We start from the raw sequence: 22,467 nt of genomic DNA, 5'->3' as shown, positions 1-22,467 counted from the left end.
CTGTGGGAGGTTGTGAATTAGCTAGAGAAGGCCTCTCGATATTCCTCCGACCATTTTTTCAAATGATCCCTTTTTTGTCTTCCTCTTCTTCTTCTGCTGGCCAGTTGGCAAGGCGATTACAAACAGATTACGGCCTGCATATGAAATATTAAAATGGCAAGCGCTGCTGCTATGCATTAATATGAAAGAGGGAAATTGTAAGACAGTGTAAGAGAGTGAGAGAGACAGACATAGGAAGAGAGATGGTGTGAGGGAGAGAGATTGACAGCGAGAGAGATGCAGAAAGAGTGAGAGAGAGAGTGAGAGCGAAGAGAGAGAGAGAGAGAGACAGGTTATCCGTCATCGTCACCAGAATATCCCCTAATGAGCCGGGCATAGTCAGACTCGGAGCAGTTCAAACAGAGAGGTGAGGGAGGGAAGAGAGGCCGGACGCCTTCACAAAGACAGCTCTGAACAAACATTTCTGGAGCCACCACGTAATTTATGGGTCACTTTATAGGCATATTGATTTTTGTTTTGAGAGGGGAATAACCAATGTGATGGGTCCAATAGCACAGAAAGGCAGAGAAACAGAGAGAGAGAGCTGGGGAGATTGACAGATGGAGGGATTCAGGGACAGAGAGTCCACACTAATACAGTGGTGTGTTGTGTATAGTAGGGTTTTCTAGACAAAAACAAAGCCTCACCGACCATTAAGACAAATATATACACAATATACTGAAGTTATACACTGAGAGTTCTAAGAGCCTGCTAATATACCTTCAAGCACACATACAGTATGGTGTGCCTAATTGTCCATGTGTCCTATCACAGCTCTGTCGACCCAGACCCTTCATGCTAGCGAGGCTGGGGCCTCTCTCCACCCTGACTGTCTAGCATGGCGCAGAGTAACACAAACACACATTGCAGACCCACACCAGACCAGACAGCAGCATATGCATAACTAATGTAATGCCCTCAGTTTTAAAGGTCTTGTCACACCCAGCCAGACGTCTGGCAGAGTAGCGCTAAGGGGGCCTATCCGGGGGCTTCTTACTGCCTTGTGGGTTTAATTAAGCAACGGTTAGAGACACTCGCGGTCAGGTTAACATTTCTCTCTCTCTCTCTCCGCTTGCCATTTCTCTCTCTGATTCTACTGCCTGCTGGGTAAGGGGGGAGAGGGGGACATGGCGTCGGAGGGTAGAGAGGGGAAGAGTTAAGTGAGGAGGCAGAAAAATTGTCTGTGTAGACGGCAAGGTGCATCGATTTAGGGAGACCATGGTCTGAGGGTTTGGCGGTTGGGGCATGCTGGAGGGGATGCTGGAGGGGCATGCTGGAGGTTTGGATGGGGGGTATGAATATATATGGGCTGACGGGCTGAAGAATGTTTAATTGGAGATGATAATCAAACGGTAACTAACTCCTCTCGGATGGAGTGTGTGTGTGTGTGTGTGTGTGTGTGTGTGTGTGTGTGTGTGTGTGTGTGTGTGTGTGTGTGTGTGTGTGTGTGTGTGTGTGTGTGTGTGATCACAGATGGGAGAGTAAATCAATATAGAACAAGGGAACAGACCAGGAAGCATTATATAATAATACTAAATAGAATGGACTAGTAAAATGTACGTGATGTGAATGAATCAAATATTTCTGCATTGATTGCACTGTACAGTACTGAACTATGCCCACAAATGTATACATATCACTGTAACACTAATCTAAAAGAACAAACCTGGGTGTGAAATGAGTTGTTCTCGTTCCTGTCAAACCTTCCTTGAAAATGTATGCGCCACAAAACTATTTAGAACCACATACACTTACATGTATCAACATGCACGCACAGGCCTACACACTCACACACACACACACACTCCCACGCTAATATTACATTTGAACTACAGAGCTAACACAACGTGCCAGCCAGCCTCTAGGCTCTCCAGGTAAACACACATAAAAGAGACACTGAAGAGCTATTAAATGCTGATCTTGACAAGTTTCCTACCGCAACACAACAAAAGATGACTAGACGCGCCCGCTGCATTAGCCTTTTGTTTCATACCTCCAGCAACCAACCATCAGGTTACCTAGGTTTCCCCCCTTCCTTGCGTTCTCGTCTTAAAGTGCCATTTGATTCTGACACCTATTTTATGTAAACCATTTTAAAGTGTGTTTGTACCTGGCGGTTGCCGAGGAGATGAGTGGCATCTCCGAAAACATTAAAAGGCTCTCCCTGACACTGACGATACCTCCTCCAAGGCAAGGCAGACAAGCAGCCATCTTTGTTCTGCCAGGATCACGTTGTCTTTTGTTGCTGTCTGTTTTCATGTGCCGGTTACAGTACATGAACCTCTGACTCCTCGCAGGCTGGATGCAACGACGCGGAGTCTCACCCAGAATCTTTAAGGCTGTTTCGTAAAGACAGTTGTTTGAAGCAGGGTCCCTTTCCATACTATACCAGCTGTCAGAGAATTACCTGCAATGCCTCTTTCTAGTCTACTAGTGTAAAGTACATGCCTATCTGTGCAATCCTTTTTTCTACACTGTTCTTAAAGAACATATACAGTCACGTTTCATAACCTACTGTGTACCTATGCCCTAACCTAAATGAGAAACTAAGCTATAAAGACGCCCATACAGTAAACATACTTAGCCGTGTTTACATGGAAGCCCATGTACAGTAGCGGGTGGTTTCAGTAAGGCAAAGTGAACTGAGTGTATGACTTAAGACCACTAATCCGCTATAGCCATGCAGTCTCACACACAGCCAAAATCTTTCTCAAGCCGCAAGGGCAAACTTCTGCTCTGCTCCAGGGCCTCCAGCAGAATATATACTGTAACCTTATAGTATTGCCTATATACTGCCTTTCCCCCCGAGCAAATCTCTGCTAGTGACATCCACCATGCTGCTCCATGTGGTGCATCTTCCCCAGGGGATAAGCACACATAACAGCCATAGAAAAGACATTGTGATAGAAATACACCTGGACAGAATAAATTCAAAGGAGTGTCTATTGTTGGCGTGTCCATTGAATAGAGGCACTGATATAATGCACAATAAATGTCTTGTCTGTCTGACTTGTGGGGTCTGTAGAGGTTTGTATATTAAGCCAGTCTGGCTTTCAGTAATTTCTCTTTACACAGACACACATTAGCCCTAATGCACATGCTAGTGCTACAGACGGCTGTATAATTAGCCAAGCTACTGCCTTTGGTTTTGCCTGACCTAAATCCTACAACTCTGGTTTGGCCCTGGTGGGCTTCCATATCATAACAGAACCACAGTTATGGAGTTACAGCACTGTAATGTAAGGAAGAATCCTCCACCCCGAAATAGAAAAATATCCCTATTTCAAAAGAGTTTGTGCGGAATTTACATGGACATTTACACCCGTGAAAACGCTCAACGAGATCATTGTTTCTCAGTTAATTACAAATCTAATTATAATATTCCAATGAACGCTTTGGCCCTTTTTTCTCTCTTTTCAAATGAAGAGAGAGAAAGAGCCTAGCTACTCCAGTGAGTGGCAACATGATAACTTGTAATCTATGGCACTAGCAAACACCTTCCCCTCTGATGTCTCCCGCTGACATCCCAGGCAACAAAGCAGACCAATTACAAATGAGCTAATTAACTAAATTGTTGATGGAGCATGAAGAGTTCATTCAGTCCGTCGTAGGCGCCATGACAACACTGAATGCAACCATTGTGGGGCCCCCGCGCGTCTATACAAGTTGCCATTCGTTTTTGACGCTCTTCACACAAGCCTATCAGGCCCTTTCGCGGCAACTCGGCGAGCTAAAGAGGAGATTTGGGTGTAAATCGGAGATCATTTACATCGAGGGTTAATGTAGCCAGCCGCCTGACAGTCTATACAAACTATACGTCAAAATGTCCCAATTGAGATGCAAGCGTGTTTATCTCTTTGTTGGGCCCTCTCGATTAAGCTCGCAAAGAGCCGCTCTGGTACTGTGGAAAATACCCCAGAGTAGGCCTCTACAGCTTCATTATTGAGAAACAAAAAATGTACAGCAGCTAAGCTCATCTTAGTTGATGAACGACAACTTTTATACCATGGAACATAAGACGTCGTTTCTGCTGTGGGAAAGAGCAACGAGAGGCGCTTGGCAGGGTGACATGATGCTTTATCGGATATCATGGGGGCCATTGTCTTGGCCTGTGGTTGTTAAATGCAACTGTCATTGAGCTTGTACTTTTTTTAGTATTAACACAGGAGACTGTAACATAATGCACAGTCATGCAGTAAATTCACAGTGTAAGCTAAGACATGATGATATATGCGGTCGGTCAGTACAGGAAAAGGGAGGTGAGTAAGACACAGCGTAGAGAGTACATTCTCAGAGTAAGACCTACTTCAAAAACTGTCCGAAGTCCTCACAGACGCTCTCGCAGCCGGGCCACTTGCACACCCCATGACCATAGAGGGAGTGGGAGGCGCCGCTTTCCTCGTGTAATGAGCTGAGGAGAGAAGAGAGAGAGAGAGGGAGAGAGGGAGAGACAGGGGGAGAAAATGAGAGGGAGAGAGAAGGAGGGAGCGATGGATAGAGAGAGTGAGATGGGGAGAGAGAGGGAGAGAGGGAGAGACAGGGGGAGAAAATGAGAGGGAGAGAGAAGGAGGGAGCGATGGATAGAGAGAGTGAGATGGGGAGAGAATGAGAGGGAGAGAGAAGGGGGGAGTGATGGATAGAGAGAGTGAGATGGGGAGAGAGAGAGAGAGAGAGGGTGGAAGGGGAGGGAGAGAGAAGGGGGAGAAAGAGATGGGGGATGGATAGAGAGAGAGCAAGAGTGAAAGGGAGAGAGGGAGAAAGAAAGAGACAGGTAGAGTTAGACAGAGAGAGAAAAAAAGGGAAGGATCGGAGGTAGAGAGAAGGAGAGAGAGAAGGGTAGACTGGCGTCAGATTCATCAAAAAAGCCATAATGGCTTGAGGCTGCTGGTGGCTGTCAGGTTACCATCAGCGACAAGCAGGTCAAAACAGGTCAATTCAGCCCTGTTCTATTGAATAGTTCAACTGCCAAGGCTGCTAGGAGAAGGGAAGGAGCCTAATTAATCCAAGGATGGAAGTTACTGTCTGCATCTGAAATAGCACCCTATTCCCTATAAAGTGCACTACTTTTGGCCAGAGCCCATGAGGCTCTTGATGCTCTGGCTAAAGGTAGTGCACTATAAAGGGAATAGGGTGTTCCTAATAACAGAAGGGAGAAAAGATGAGGGTGGCTGGCCTAGCAATATGATTAACATCTGATTATTGATCTAGAGGTTTAGCTATCCCCAGTGTTATTGCAAACCCCTAAACAACGTGCGAAAAACCATCCAGCCAACCCATTGGGGGACCAATTTTATTTTCTTATTTTCCCAACCCCTATTTCTTCATCTTGTAAAGCGATCAACAGAGGGCTTTCAAGTAAACATGAAAAATCCAGACAGCCATATAATTTTCATCATGAGATGAATGTAATTCATGTTATTTTGAGGACAAGAGAGGGTCCTGCTTGGAAAATGGCACCCGAATAAGTTACGACCCCGAGTAGACAGCACATCCTATTAAAAGTGACGGTTTAACCTTTCGGCTCCACTTGTTTCTGTATTTGGGGGGGTTGGAGGGTGTGTGTGTGTTTGTGTGTCGGTGTGTGTGTGTGTGTATATGTGAGAGCTCACACATGGTTTCTACAGACAGGCTTTCCCTCCATCGATCCACTGTGTGTTAGTAAGCATCTCTCCTTGACAATACTCCACGTTCGATCATCACGAGACGCCACACCCCCCCCGGGGGACACTAACAGATAAAAAGTGTTTTCTTTCTCTTTTTTTCCCTCCCTCCTCCTCCTGTTTTTGTTTCTCCTCTAGGGGGACGTCTGCCTTCCAAAGATATCTGTTTCAAGCTCCCGTTTAGTGGCGGCAGCAGATAGCATCTACTTTAAACCAATTACACAACACATCCACCTGCACTGTAATCTCTCCACACCACTACACTACGCCACGTTCTTCTTATATTGCAGGAAAGAGCCTTGAATAATGCATGGAATCAGATAGACAGATATGCGAACAGTGTTTTCTTACAGTCGCAACCACATATAAAGGCGGTATCGCAAGGATAAACATTCTAAAATACCACCTTGGCATCATGTATTCTGTTTACATGACAAGAGGTAAGGTAAGGTAATTTTAAAAGAAAAGTGCCACTAAATACTTAATGTACATGGCGGTTACCTTTGCTTTCTGCTCGCACAGCAGTGTATTGCTGCCGGTGTCTTCCTCTCCTTGCTTTTGATATAGTGTAAGCAACTGTGTTCAATAGCATCCTACGCTGTCCCTAGGGAGGCCGAGGCTGGTTTTTGAATATTACCAAGACACTAATAAACTATTGAACAAACAAACAAAACATCTTGTTCAACCCGGCAGGAACAAATATGTTTTTTTCTTTTTGTTTCTAAACGGGGACAAATACTCTGATCGGTTGTTTCTATAGATAGATATTGAATGTATTTGTACATTATTAAAAGCCATAAAACAACAAACAACTAACAGCCAATAACAAGCTTTTGTGTCTACAATGTGTTGTGTAGTGGGTGGCGGATGTGTAGCTCACTTTCCGTACCTCTCCCTTTCCCGTTCCCTCTCTCGCTCCCTCTCTCTTCTGGAATTGAGTGCGGGAGACTGGCCGTTGGCGATGGAGTGGTGGGAGATGGGAGGTGACGCTTTGGAAGGGGTAGAGGAGGTAGTCGAGGAAGAGTTGGTAGTGGTCAGGTCCAGGCCGCCGCCGCTGTGTTTGATGTCGTTGTCCTCCATGTTGTGGCCGCCACCGGTCACGTCCTTCCACAACTGTTGGAGATCTGCTGGGCTCAGTCCAGCTGGGAGAGGGGAGAAACAGAGGACCAACACAGTTACAATACAGTTACGCACACACTACAATGCCTGGAGCTGATGTCTTGTAGACTACATCTGTGGCTCAGTTGGTAGAGCATGGTGTGTATAATGCCAGGGCTATGGGTTCATTTCCCACGGGGGACCAAAACAACAACAAAAAATAATGCATGAAATGTATACATTCACTACTGTAAGTCGCTCTGGATAAGAGCGTCTGCTAAATGACTAAAATGTAAATGTAAAATGTACATCAACACAGTGTCATCACAAACCAACAGAAATAGCTTCCTCCTGTTTACTGCCTACGTTCATCTCTAACTCAGGATTAGTTTTTTAATCAAATGACACACGGCTACACTGAGAGATTAACTGGGATGATCTCTTGTCAGCCGTTCTACTTAATAAGAAAGCAGTGTTCCAATGAAATCTACAGGGAACTACGGGCATTGATCCACAATGGCTGCCACTGGATTACAGTCACAGAGAAAGCAGAATTCAGTTAGCACAAATGATATTATCTAGCTAGATAAACACGCATTGTCCTTTTGTTTCAGCCTCACACCGGTAATTAACCCCCCTTCGTTATGTTTCTTCCTAGTTGTTGTTGTTGTTGTTTTCGCCCCCCCCCCGCCATTTTGGTAAACACGTGTTTACTTCTTGGCGAGGCGAGAGAAAATGGAAGCGGCTCCTCTTGTCTCTTTTCTTCGCTGCTTACTGTGAGGCAGGCAGTAAACAACAACAACAACAATAACAACCCAGAGAGGGAGGGGTGAGCAGGGAGCGAGGGAATAGAGGGAGAGCGAGAAACACTCACAGACACAGGAAGAGACAGAGAGACAGGCTGAGCTAAGTGAGAGAGAAAGAGGTAGTAACAAAAAGGGAAGACAAACCAAGATAAAGTAAGATAGAAACAGAAAGAGAGCTAGAGAGAGAGAGCGGTGTGGGCGCCAGCAGTCACGTGCAATATAGCCCCCCCCCAGCCTCAGAACCCCTGAAGCCCCAGGCTCTCTCCCCTTCCCCTCCTCTCCCCCTTCACTTCCTCCAGCCACCTCCTTACCTGGTGGCATGGTCTGCCCGGGGAGGGCTGCCTGTCCTGGGGCCGGAGGCAGGGAAAGCAGGCCCTGGCGCTGCATGTTGAGCAGGTGCTGCTGCTGCTGGAGCTGTTGCATCTGGAGGAGTTGCTGCCGGAAGACGAGCTGCTGGGTGGCGAGCTGCTGCTGATGCTGCTGCTGCTGCTGTTGCTATAGTGAAGATGAGCAGGAGGAGGAGTGGAGGAGGAGAGGAGCACAAATTAAACAAATTAACAAGAAAGTGGGCGCCCACACTGACGACGAGGATGCTTCCATTGCCGATGCTGCTGCTTCCATGATCTTAACTACTGCCTGCCTGTCTCTCTTCCTCTTTCCTTTCTCTCTCTTTCCTCACCTCCTTTTTGCCTAGTTCCTGTTCTATTCTGTCTCCTCCTCTTGCTGAACGAGGCAGAGCTAGGCACACTGGGCTAATAGACTGACGGACTGCACTCGCCACTCCAGACTGCTATGAGATGAGTCTTCTGTATGATATTAAGCCCTGGGTAATCCCTTCCCCCCACAGCTGATAGTTAATTGTCTTCCATTTGCTGATGGTCTATTACAGCTTATGGGGCCGAGGGGAACTCGCTAGGAGATTTACAGCTACTGAGCACACCAGCGTTATCCCCCTCCCACCCCCTCTCCCCCCACCCTTGTTTACCACGGGACCAGCCAGACAGCCGATTGCGTAAGCCCGAGCAAAACAACATCAACAACAACAACAACACCAAAAAAAAACTGCCAAAGCAACCACAGAAAAACAAGCAGGAGAGGAAGGGAAAAAGCCCTGACTTTTGTGGCTTAATCACAACAGTACTATTCTGGTGTTGTTGCAGATGTCGATCAGACAGCTAACTGTGTATTACCATGGTATAATACGTTTCTATAACAGTAAACATGGCGAGAACTGAGCATCACTTCATTACCAGTTTAGTCCTCAGTGGGCTGTGGATGAGATCTCTGGCGGTCTATTAGGAAACATGGAGCTATCATACAACTGGCTCTGTTAGCTCCACATCTCTCTACATCTCTCCACATCTCTCTACATCTCTCCACATCTCTCCACATCTCTCTACATCTCTCTACATCTCTCTGTTAGCTCCACATCTCTCTACATCTCTCCACATCTCTCTACATCTCTCTACATCTCTCTGTTAGCTCCACATCTCTCTACATCTCTCTACATCTCTCCACATCTCTCTACATCTCTCTACATCTCTCCACATCTCTCTACATCTCTCTACATCTCTCTACATCTCTCTGCATCTCTGTATCTGTATCGCTCTCTCACTCTATCACTCTCTCTCTCACTTTCTCTATCACTCTCTCTCTCTCTGTCTGCCTCTCTTTCTCCCCCACTATCTTTCTACTATCAGATTCCATTGTAACACTCAAGGAAAGGCTTGTTATTATAGGAGAATCTTGCCAAGAATTACAAGACCAAGGTGGCCATGGAATTGTGGAGAGACACTCCTGAGGATATATGTGGTGGAAGTCACACTTCACAGAGAGAGAAGCTGCAGTGGAAGACCCTTTCCTTTCTAGCCTGGGGGGAGGGGGGGCAGACAAAACTTGTGATGCGCTCACTGGAAAACAGACTGCATAATGGAGCAAGTCATGTGGATTGGACCCGCCGTCTCTGGAGAAATAAGGGAGCAATTTCTATTCCATATTTGATGGCGACGGAGGGCTGAAAATTCTATTCACAAATCCAAACAGAAACAAAGCCTCCGGGAGGTCAGTAGCAGCTTCCTGTAGGGTCTGCATAATGGGCTGCTTGAACAGACAGAGAGAGAGAGAGAGAGATGGAGGGAGGTAGGAGGGGATAGAGAGAGAGGGAGAGAGGTAGAGCGAGAGAGATGGAAGGAGGTATGAGGGAATAGAGAGAGAGGGAGAGAGGTAGAGAGAGAGAGATGTGTCTGGGAAAAGGTGTCTGTGATACCTTTTCTTGATCAATTTAACTGCTTCCCCATGTTTTGTTTAGATTTGGCCCCGGCACAGCGTGCGGCACGCTACGATGTTTGGCCCCTGTGACAGACTGCGAGCCTCGCCCGGTAGACTGGCGGGTTGTCAGTGTGATTTATGAGCGCGTCACACTCTAACTTTTCTGCTGCTCGCCACTCGGCCCAAACCCACAGAAGCAGTTCATTAATCAGCAGACCCTGTGACTCGGTCCTGTCTCTCTCTCTCTCGGCTCAAACTGGGATTTTTTTTTTGCTATTTAACATCACGTCCCTTCATTTACATGTTTTAGAAGGAGGGCGAGAACATCCCCCCTGTCCCATCATTTCTCCCCAAGTCTTCCCCAGTGGCAGATAACAAGTGTCAGTGCTTAGTCCATCAAACACACACTCAGGCACATACAGTAACACTGGGAGAACCATTAGCTAACATTAGAGAACACTGGCTTTGGATTAGCTAGCTTGGTCTGTGAAATCCCAGAAACATGGGAAGGTTTCCCCAAATCCACGGCCGCTAACCTCGAAGACTGAACTGAGTGAGACAGCCAGCAAGACATCATCTAGACTTGTTCCCTGCTTGTCTTGCCTCCCACTCCCACTGTCAGGCCATTCCGGGTCTAAACAGATACCCACCTCTTTTGCTTGCTTTCCAGGGTGCTGCTGTTGTAAAAGCTGCAGGTGTAGCTGCTCCTGCTGTTTCTTATAAAACTCCTGCAGATGTTGCTGGGAAGGGAAGAAAGAGAGATAGATGATAAAAAAAAACATTCCAGGTAACCTAGGAGAATGTCCATATTATCGTCTGGCTATGTAAATAGACATTGGCAAATGCTTCTTTTCTCTTGGTTTCATTGGTATGGTGTGTGACGTTTTGGGCATGCGGAAAGCCTCGATTTACCGAGACAGACTATATTGACCATATGGTATAATACCGTAGCAATGTGTTTGTAAAGTTCACGAGGAATCTGTTTCCATACTAGAGCAGCAAAAAGAGCATTCGCCAAGGTTCTGACATGTTGTAATTCATTTGCATTGAATTTTTTTGAAAATGAGGTGCCACGACAACACCGACACATGCTGGCTACGAATAACACACGGTGGAAGTGCCATAAATAATCCTATTCATTTTCTAGCAGGGGACACATACTGTAGTCTCGCTCTCCCGCCATGTCTTCTCCGTATGGACTTTAAATGGCCTCGCACAGTACTGGAGGGGGCACAATTAATCAATCATATTAACTAGAATACAGTTTTTGGTCTAATGTCTTGACAGGCACTGAAATGCTTTAAAGTGAATACAGCACACTCAAAGGACCGGATTCATCACTCTAAAAGTAAGGCGTTTAACACACATCACACATGACATCGGCTCTCTGCTGTCTATGCTACTCTCAGTGACTCCTGAAGATAGAGGAGGGTACAGTAGGGTAAAAAGTCTTCTAAAGAATATAAATTGCAATCAGTTTCTAGCCTGCATGGGACATCTTCCTGAAACTGAATGAATTCATAAATTCCACTAAAGATAGTAGTTAATGAAACAATCGCTCCCTATTTTCTCACTGTAGTCTATCTCTGAAATAATGATGAAAAACTCAGCTCCTTCGATCCACCCCTCTTTCATTGACTTCCTCATAACTACAGTAACTACCCTGACAGCTTTTACCTTTCCCGAGGGCTCCCAGGAAATAGACCCACTGGGGGATACAGGTAATTGGTTGTGACGTGGTCAAAGTGCGTCACTTCTAGTCTCTCTTTTATAACTGTGTCAAGGGCGCAGCGGGCGTGGATGTACTGTACCTTATGTGTGGTGGGTATACAGTGCTACACAGGCAGTGTGTGTATGTGTGTATGTGTGTGTGTGTGTGTGTGTGTGTGTGTGTGTGTGTGTGTGTGTGTGTGTGTGTGTGTGTGTGTGTGTGTGTGTGTGCGGTTCAATGGAGGCAGGCATTATGTGACCATACGCATGTAACTGCGCGTGTATGACTACGTAACTATGTGTGTGTGTCTAGGTGAATGTCTCTCGGTGAGTATGTGGTTGTGTGGGTGGGTGTGTTACTGTGCGTGTCTCTCTGTGTCTGTCTACACGGTGTGTGTGTATGTTAGGTACCTGCTGCAGCATGACAGCCTGCTGCTGTTGGAGCAGGGCCTGGAGCTGCTGAGGGGATAGGACCTGCTGCTGGAGGATCTGCTGCATCTGCTGGGGGGTGATCACCTGGGGACTCATCATGGCCACTGACACCGGCACCTGGAGGGTAGGTGGGAGAGAGAGAGCGAGAGAGAGAGAGAGGGAAAGGGGGAGCAACGGAGGTACAGAGAGAGAGAAAGAGAGGGAGGAAAGGACAGAGACCGAGAGAGAGAGAGAGAGAGAGAGAGAGAGAGAGAGAGAGAGAGAGAGAGAGAGAGAGAGAGAGAATGCGTCAGGGTCTGGCTGGGGACCAAAAGGTAGAGAAAGCATGTCTCCCATCACCCTTGTGCTGAGGCACTCTGTGCTGAAGGATGGATGGGTGCTGTGCCTTTGTGTTTCCTTGCTTTATTTTTGACAGTCCGCCCGCTGGGAGAAGAGAGGGATTTAAATAGACGTATACCCTAATTAGCTGAACCCTTGAACCGCCTTAGGCATGCCTATCAGTGGCGGCCATTGTGAAACAGCAAGAAAATGCACAACTCCAAAGTTGATTAAAATAACACAGTTGAAGTGGACACTTGGTATGTCCAATCAGCATTCCAGCACCCAGACAACCCTGAGGTTAGAGATCACTCAGAAAGAGCCTTGGAGAGACAGGGAGGGAGATGATTGTTAGAGAAACTTGCTCTGAGAGGATCGGTGCTAGTTGGTGCTGGTAGACAATTCTGTTTGTGGAATTACCAGCTGCCTTTCTGCAGCGCACAGAAGTTTTTCAACTTCTTCACTCTCACGAAAAGCAGCCAGAGGCGCAATTCTTTCTCCACTGACGTGTCATTTTGAAAAACTTATATGTCATTTTTTAGGTGATAAGAATCATTCAATTACTAGCTGCTGTCAAAACTGCTAGAGAGAACTTCACCAAAACAAAACAAAGATATATATTTCTCAGCCAAAGTCTTATTTATTTTATTTAACCTTTATTTAACTAGGCAAGTCAGATAAGAACAAAGTCTTATTTTCAATGACAGCCTAGGAACAGTGGGTTAAATGCCTTGTTCAGGGGCAGAACAACAGATTTTTACCTTGTCAGCTTGGGGACTCAATCTAACAACCTTTTGATTACTGGCCCAACGCTCTAACCACTAGGCTACATGCCGCCGTATTAGAGAGTAGATAGTGACTTCCTAACACAACAGATCAATAACAAAGCAAGAAAGATCCAACTTTTCTTTGCTTCTCACTTTGATTGCCTGCATGAGCACATAGAAACAGGGGAATGTAGCTTTAATGTTTATATCACTTCTTGTTCAATTCTTCATGGCTGGTATTATTATTATTATTATTTTTTTACAATGACTGGAATGAAAACAAACGCTGGGCTGAGTTTGTTTACTCTGCTATGCTGCTGAATAAAGGAATTTGAAACTTTCACTGACACCTGTTGGGGACACGGTATACTCTGAAAGTGTTATTTGACTGCAAGGGCTTTAGGCATTTTAATATTCTATTACACAGGCTCTGATATGACACATCCAACCATTGCAGATGCAGAATAGTGCACCAAATAGTATCGTATGCTAAGATAAGATGAATTAAATCTCTTGCAGGCGTCTTTAAAGAATATGACTATACTGAATATTGTAGTATGTAGTTGTGGCCATTCCATAGCCCTCGCTAATTGCGACATCGTTTAGCACATAGTCGCTATGACGGTATACGATGACGGCATGACAGAAAGGGCCAATAAGACCCTCCTGTCTCCTTAACATCTAACGCTACTGTTTAATCAAGCTGCTTGATTACTTTCCATACATCTCTCCCTGTATCCCCCCCTCCCCTCAATCCCCCCCCATCTCTCAGGCCTTGACACGTCCTTGTTTTGCTCTTCTCTCCTCTCCTCAGCCCAGGTTCCCCTCTTTGATTAGCTTAGACATTTGCATGGTCACTACACATTTTTCATTTTAGAAGTCATTATGCATTAGCGCTCCTGATCGCCCAGCTTGACTAATCCTGATGAACTGAAAATCACAGCTGAAGGTCAAACTCCATCCCCAGCCCCATCCTCCTCCACCCCACCCCACCGCACCACCACATTCATGTTCAAACAAATCCTAGCCTGCCACCATTGTTCATTTGGGTCTTAGAGAGAGTGTGTGCGTGTGTGTGTGGGCGCGAGTGTGTGTGTGTGTGTGAAGGCTGTTGTGTTATAGCAGGAGCCTCACTCTCTTCTGCACTTCGTTAAGGAGACACAAAAGAAAGAGGCCGAACAAAGCAACAAAAGTCACAAATGAAACATCTGCATGTGACTAAATGCGCCGTGCTTCCACCGTCAAGTGTTATTAAACCTTAAGATACATCTGAGACGTGTAATTACACTGGGGGCCACCCCGTTGAATTGTGGGGGACAGGATGACAATGCTTCCATTTAAACCCATTAATTGGCTGCTTGAATGAGGATCCTGTGGTTAATGTGGTTGACAAATGGGGAACTTGGTGTGAGTCTGGGTTTTTAAATGTAAACATGTAAATAGTGAAAACACATAACCATACAAGACCATATAATGAATCACAACACCACTAAACACCATGTATTCTGTAAGAGGTATTTATATGTCTATATACGCATTAAAAACCCAGTTGTACAGGATGAGGATAATACTGTATCTGAACAACAAGCAAGGAGAAAAGCCCATGCATGCTGACAAGGAAAACAAGGGGATTCAAAAATGAAAATTGAAAAATAGGCAACAAATGAAGTCAAGGAAGTGGCTTTCCCGCTTTCATTAGCTTTTTAGCTCGCGAGTGATGGATGATAATCATCTTCATTTCATCGCTCTTCCCCAAACAAAAAGAGAGGCAGGCGAGGCGGAGGAGAGGAAGGCCCCGGCCCTTGGTTCATTGTTGAAGCCCCAGCACAAAGCTAATTCCAGGCATTTAACTGAATGCTTTTCTGCTTGACGTATCAGAGCCTCCAAGATGAAAGACGATAAGTAATTGCTCTCCTGGTTCTTATTCTTCACTGACAACCCATACATTTAATTTTACACACGTTCATTTACATTTTAGAGTATATGACATGATAATTGCCGGAATATAACACCTCCATTCCGCAGGATACCGCAGGATACCGCAGCCCGGGCCGCTTGATTGACAAGAGCAGTGAATTGAAAGGAACAGAGGCTGAATTGCTTCTCCTCGAAATGATTTTGCCAAGAAGGGACAAAATTAATGAGCATTTACAGGGACCGTCGCGTCATAAACACGGGCAGACAATGAACGGTCCTCTCACGCACAGGATCAGACCACCACCATGATATCAAACAACGTTATGACAACAACAACAAAAACTTAATGGGATTTCTTAAATCATTTGAAAATTAGCTACAGTTGAGGATGGTAACCGGGGAGGAAGGTAAATGAAATGGATGTTTCTAATTCTTTTATATGTGTAAATTGTTCCCAAATGGTCCTACTCCAAATCCTCAAAAGTAACACATCATATCATTGGTATGTAGGTTAACAGGATTCTAAACAAAACACACAGCATGGCAATCAAAGCAGTCTTGGGCGCTCTCTGTTTGCTCCCTATTTGTTTATTTCCTTTGCCTTAAGAAAGCAGAGGAAGGCATATAGGAAAGACGATGGCTATCAACTTGAACTTTGGAGGCCGTGTGGTTTGCTGCTTAGCTCCAAGGTCTGAGTGCAGAACAAAGGACCTTTAAATTGGATCCTGATGAGAAAACATTGGCTGCCCCTCACAAGAACAAGCACATCATTAAGGTGCTCTCTCTCGCTCGTCACACACCGAGCCAGAGAACGAACAAGCCTCTTCACGGCTGCAAAAGGTCAACTTCTTCTCCGGAGAGAAGTGATCAGGTACCTCTAGACGCCAAGGCAGCAGTTGCGGTTTATTTCCGGTGAGAGGCCTCGTATTTTATTTGATTTGACTGAGAATTGTGCGATTAAAAACCACACCACCGTTCGGTGGTTCTCTGCATCGAACCGGACCAATGGGCAGATGAATGCACCTTCAACGATTCTACCCACTTTGGCTTCTCTCTACAACAATGGATTTATGACCAAATCAAATCACACTAAAGATATCCCACAGTATCAGACTTAAAACTTAAACAATTAAGGGGTGAAAAAAGACATGAATTTCTCTCAATTTCCCTAGAATTCACTTAGCGGTAATAAGTGGGGGAAGTTCCCGATTAGATGTGGGACTGAGGCATAAACAGGGCCGGTGATGGGATGGTGAATGGAGTGAATAACGTAAGGGCCTCTTCAGCACTAGCTAAATGGTCTCAGAGCAGCCACAGATACTGTTTAGAAAAATAAAATGAGAAATGGAGGGGCGTCAGGTGGTAATTACTTGAGCTGCTTGGCAGAGACAAGCTTCAGTGTTAATTAAGTTGTTAGACCCATTTTATCCCAGAGAAGAGTGAGGGATAGAGAGAGGAAAGAGAGAGAGAGAGAGAGAGAGGATGGAATTCCTCCAGTGTCCCCCTCTAATTCATCTCAATCCCGGTCTCCCCAGGGGCCAAGGGCCCCAAACTACAGACCCTCTGAGCTGCTGAACTTCTGACCCCTCCAGTCCCTTTCAGCTGACACTGCTCATTTACTAACCAATTACTGCCAATGGTGGCCAGGCTCTTATTGATAGGGGGCTACTTCATGGCCAGACCACCAAGGCTTCCTACTAGGCCTCCTTCCCTCCCTGCAAGCTTTGCTTACTTTTCAGAACTTCTCAGAGAAGTGGGCAAAGTGTAATACATAATGTAATGCACACACACACACACACACACACACACACACACACACACACACACACACACACACACACACACACACACACACACACACACACACACACACACACACACACACACACACACACACACACACACACACACACACACTCACACACACTTCGGATTAGGAGATCAATACTCCAGATTGTCAGGACCAGAGCTAATTTTCTTTCTCCCAAATCAGCACAGTATGCGACATGCAATCTATCAAAACATAAAGACACCAATTGCATGAAGTCCTCTAATAAAACAGATGTGGGTTATGGTAGATGCAGTAGTCCTTCAAAACATATCTATCTCTGGGTAGATAATCCTGATACCCTTTTCATTTATAAAGCTGAGGACATGTACTGTGTAACAGTACTATGTCACTACAACAGTGTCTGTAATAGTGTTTATAACCTCCAGTGGCTAGTGGAGAGGAGCAGACACACTGTATTATCACAATAGCTCTCCGTACTGTCTTTCCCAGTTGATATTTCCGAACGGGTCTCCTAGCAGGTATCTTGGTGTGTGCCATAGTAGCTGGTACTCTTGGAGGGAACAGCCAGTCTGCCTTGTGATGTTCCAGGTACTACAGAGACCGCTGGATCAGTCGCTTCATCAAATGACACGCGCTAAATTACAAGTGCTTCAAGGAGCTCAGTGAATTATAGTTCATCACTTGGAAAGGCTTCCCAACACCTGGTCTGCTACTCATGCCAGATCTGCGAGTTAGTATCCAATTAACACCCGGGCCAGAATAATCAGATCGCATGTGTAAGGGTCTGGGTATAACTCGCTTATTGCTTCCATGCATCTTCTGTCAGAAGGTAAATGTGTTGCTGCTACATCAAAGGTCTGGGGGATGTAGCACTTTCTTCATGTTTTTCTACGCTGCCGCTTGCCTTGGGGTTATATTTCAACTTCTTTTGCATCACAATGATGAACCTCCTCTGTCCTCAGAATTTAGCAGTCTTGTCCTGTAGGTTTGTGTAACTAACACAGATGGGGGGGAAAAAAGAGAATAAAATATTGTTTTCTTGTTACAAAAGCATGCAGTCACCGAGGGTGTTCGAGCGAAAATGTGCTGACACTTTTTTTTCTCCTCCTTCTCCAAAAGTCAACAGAAGGTTTCTTCATGAATAATAACAAAATGTTTTTCTGCTGTGATCATTTTTTCTCTCCTATTTTGAGATCCTACCACTACCAGGGGGAATGCAGAGCAGATATTAATACATGTAAATGTGGAATACCATCCTCCATCCTTAGCCTACGTCCTTAGCCCTTATATCTGTAGCCTTTTCTCAGAGTTCTGCGTTCCAGATGGGGGACTATAGTCAGATGAATGTTAAGGAAAGTGGCGTAGGGATATTTTACTGTGATGAGATGTATGGCGGCGACCTTTAAAGCAGTGACACCTTCAGGATGGCCCAGTGCCCACAGTCTGATAGGGAGGCAGATCTGGAGTCACTAAACCACTAAGAAAGGCAAGAACCAACATGATATTTATAATACAGCTCCTCTCATCCATAAACCAACCAACAGCCAACCTGGAACAGTCAGTCATTTTACACGGTTCAGAGTTCAACCACTGTACTGTATATTCATTCAAGGTGAATTTGGTGGCATGGTACTTGGTGTCATTACTGTTAAACTGCCTTAAAAACATGATATAGTCTTGGTTGACGCACTCCTTAAAAACATGATATAGTCTTGGTTGACGCACTCCTTAAAAACATGATATAGTCTTGGTTGACGCACTCCTTAAAAACATGATATAGTCTTGGTTGACGCACTCCTTAAAAACATGATATAGTCTTGGTTGACGCACTCCTTAAAAACGTTGTATAAAAGAGAAAGTGCTTTCTAAACACCTGTCACGGCTCAGGTTTTGCATGGCTGATGGTTAACCATTAGCTACTAGAGAGTCAGGGAAAGTCAACGAGGAGGGGCTGGGGAGTCTGCTATGTCTTCTATGCTAATAGAGCTGAGGGGCAAATCCAATATTAACCTATGGCACGGATCTTTTGTCTGGGTTGCATAATGTGAAGAGGCATGGAGGGTCTAGCTAGCTACTCCTCCACGGGGTGTCTTTGACACACAGAGTGAAGACCTCCTTTGTTCATCTACAGCGTTGTGCGATCACCTCGTTAATGCCCCTCTCGCACTGCGTGTGTATGTGTGTGTGTTGGGCTTGGGCAACCCTTTCCAACGGTCTTCAGAGGAGGTCAGCGGATCACACCCACCTTCTTTTATGCTGTATACAACGCTGTCATCAACGAGACATACCCTATCGCCATGGCAGCCCCTCGCTCACCGACACGTACACACTGATCCAGTCCAGATACAGCTGTTTACTCAAACCTTCCCCGAACACCTAACGTGCCTCCCACACGGCGCGGCGCCATCGTTATTCAACGCACACGCTATACATGTGTCACCGTGCCAGGCTTTGTGGTGTACCCAGTGTGTTATATGCACATACATCACAGGTGAATTGCTAAGGCAGCAAGGGCCTAGCCCACATCAAGGCAGGAGGGAATCAGCCTCAGACAATAGAAAACAAACAAACTAACAAGGGCCTCATTGACGGCGTCTGACAACTTGAGATGTTGACTTGGTTCGGGAGAACAATTGTCAGATTGCAAAGGCCTCGGTAATCCTCCCTTCCCTATTCGTCATCTTGCCCGTCTCTTTAATTGTATTCTAAATGTCAGTGTATAAATGCGTTCGGGGAGATAGATATTGCCACAGTGAGAGGGAGAGTAGAGCAGTAGAAAAGAGACGAGAGGGTGTTGTGTGCCTTGGGAAATCCTTGTAAGCAGCATGGCGAAGGCGAGGGGATTTACTGGGAGAAATAGGTGTTTATTGAGCGCTCCCATGGGCTTACTGGGTAATGATAGACCTGTCACATTACGCAAATGTGGAAAAGCAGCTTGTGCCGCCGCGTCAACACCGCGATGAACCTCCGGATAGAATTAGTCAGGCGAGAGCCTTTAGCCGCGAATACAAGTAATTAAAATTGCAAGCTGATGCGTTTATATGCTTGTGTACTAAATAATCTACAGTGTATCGTCTTCCCTGCTCTTAAATACCGGAAAATGCCGGGATTTATCAGTGACTTAGAAGCGTATAAGCAGTAAGCAGGCCTGTCACACTAATATTAATCCATTCCATGTTTCTAGCTGCTTTAATAAGACAAGGGGATCAATTTCTCTGATACCTGCAGAGGAACACATGCAGTTAGTTTTGCTAGTGACTCAATCAAGACAGGTACTATTGAAGCGTGGGAGTTCTGGAGCTTTTCCGGCCTTGTAATCCAGGTAAATAAAGATTGTTGGGTAAACTCAACTGGAAGATAGGCGATACCGTTCCATAAAAGTGTTCCATATGAACATTTGACAGTGTCATTACGAATCTCTTGGGCGATGTGGGCCCTGAATAGTTACATTATTGAGTGTGTGTGCGTTTTAAATGATAAAATATAAAATATTAACAATAGAAAGACAAGTCAAAATGGTGGATTCAGAAATAAAATCATACAGCTAAAGTGACAAAACCAAAGCAACCTAGTGGCGTTGAGTTGATATACACCTGAACACCATGGGCTGTGCTACTACCTCTCTACAAAGACTTTCAGTCTGGACATTAAAACAAAGAGGTGAAGACATCAATAAAGGACGGATCAACAGCTGGATTAACTAGAGTCACTACACGCTGCTCACACGGCCCCCGATTCATATTGATTCATATCGCTAACATGAGGAGGATGGGAGTAAGCAAATGTAAATATTCAATATTTACCATTCTCTGCTGTTATTAGAGCCCGTGGATCAGTCATAGACCAGCTGTTAGTGCTATCACAGAGACTTACCCCCATCCAATACTATTGCCCACTCCTCACAAGTATTGCACAAGTACAGCAATTTGCAGATCACTCACTGGGTTGTGAAACCCATTATTTTCTGTATGCAGTACACCCAACTAGTGAAATGCTATGGACCTAACAATACTGTATAGAAATAGAGAATGTATGATAAACAATGAATATCTTCAAACTCCCAGTAATGCTAATTTCTTTGCACGAAACACAAAAGAAAAATGATCCATGAATGAATATGCCTGATAATATTAACACTTCTCGACACAGACACATTTTCTCGATTTGAATGATTTAAATGAAAGAGAAAGTGTGACGAAGGGCGGCACATTGCTTGAACCTTATATTTTCGCCACCGTGTAATGAGGTACACAGGGGTGTGACTCCAATTGAAGGTGTCGCCATTGTTAGACACTGCGAAAAATATTAACGATGAGGTTAACACCAATTTCCCCCCCCATCTCTCATTAAATGCACAGGGGTAGTAATGAGGTAAACCAGTGCTCCTTGATAGCACTTATTAGCTGAGTGGAGGGCACACACTCTCACACTTCAATTTTACCCCCCTCCCAAAAAAAAAAACCCCGAAAGCTTGAGAAGCAGTCGCAGATATCAAGGGGCTTACATAATTGTGAAGCTAGCAAAGAAAATAACTGTCTTATTATTGACTAAATGAGCAGAATGACAGATCCTGTGTGACTGTGGATGGAGAAAAGGAATCAACAGGAATAAATGAGGGAATGGGAGGAGGAGTGAAGGAAGAAAAGAGCAGATGATGCAGTATGACTGTGACCTTTTATCCAAATTACTGACAAACAGAAATAGACAGTAGCTATGAATCAATAAGGCAAATGAGCTGCCTTTAACAACCCCTGTATTAAATCTGACGTGTTGTGCAAATAAGTCACCTCTGGATCTGGTGGCGTTGCAATACTATGGTTCAATTGGAGAAAAGTGTTGAGATCATTGATGTTTCACTTCCTACTTCTTTGACTTGCAGATATCGTTGTGTTTCATTCCATACAATAACCTTTATCTTGACATAAAGAAAGTATACCTCATAATACCTTCTCGTCTTTAACCCCGACCCTAATTCTGTAACATCTGATGAAAGATAGGACATAAGACCATGTGTGGAGACTTGACCATCGAAAGTTGGAAAAACAGAGGCAGGCAAAGGTCGATTTGTTTCTTTGTGTATAAAACAGCTTGCTTTGCTTTGAGGACAGGTTGTCTCAGGTTTGCGAATTCCAATGACAGGTTCCAGAATTGCATTGCCAAATCAAACACACTTGTGGAGCAGAAGATATCTTCTTTCTGAGACAGCATGTATTATGGATGGATTTGAGAGATTAGTGACCATGCTGCTCACCTGCAGTGGACGCTGTTTGTCGTTGTTCTTTGGAGATTTCAGGCCACTGCCTGGCTGTTGTAAGAGTAATTGTCTCGCTGCTTGTAGGGCCTGGAGAGAGAGAGAAGAGAACACGGATAGAGAGAGAGAGAGAACAGGGGGAGAGAGAGAGAGAGAGCAGGGAGAGATAGAGAGGGAGTAGAGAGAGAGGGGGGGACAGAAGAGAGAGACAAAGAGAAAAAAGCTAAACAATAGATTTCTTTGGGATGACAACCAAGCAGAACATTGAAAATATTAAGAAAAGCTATTAAACTAGCCGAAATCTGTCAAGAAATATTATCCAATATTTTCGGCGACACTCTCTGACATGGCTTATAATACGCCAGAGATCCATTTTTGTGCTAATTCACACAGAGCCATGATCAAGGAT

At 45.0% G+C, this 22,467-nt stretch overlaps 1 protein-coding gene across 1 annotated transcript in view; it reads right to left on the bottom strand.

Moving 5' to 3' along the window:
* LOC106576095 (forkhead box protein P2-like) overlaps positions 1-22,467 on the bottom strand; it is a 109,906-nt gene that overhangs the window by 22,325 nt on the left and 65,114 nt on the right. Inside the window, 6 exon segments of the mRNA XM_045699701.1 lie at positions 4,346-4,450; positions 6,589-6,841; positions 7,915-8,098; positions 10,522-10,611; positions 11,993-12,130; positions 22,059-22,148. Of these exon segments, the coding sequence (XP_045555657.1) occupies positions 4,346-4,450; positions 6,589-6,841; positions 7,915-8,098; positions 10,522-10,611; positions 11,993-12,130; positions 22,059-22,148 (860 nt within the window).

This window comes from Salmo salar, chromosome ssa17 (genome assembly GCF_905237065.1).
Source record: "Salmo salar chromosome ssa17, Ssal_v3.1, whole genome shotgun sequence".
In the NCBI taxonomy this organism is placed as follows: Eukaryota; Metazoa; Chordata; class Actinopteri; order Salmoniformes; family Salmonidae; genus Salmo; species Salmo salar.
The sequence above is the reverse complement of the archived record's forward strand: the minus strand, read 5'-3'. Positions and strand labels throughout refer to the sequence as shown.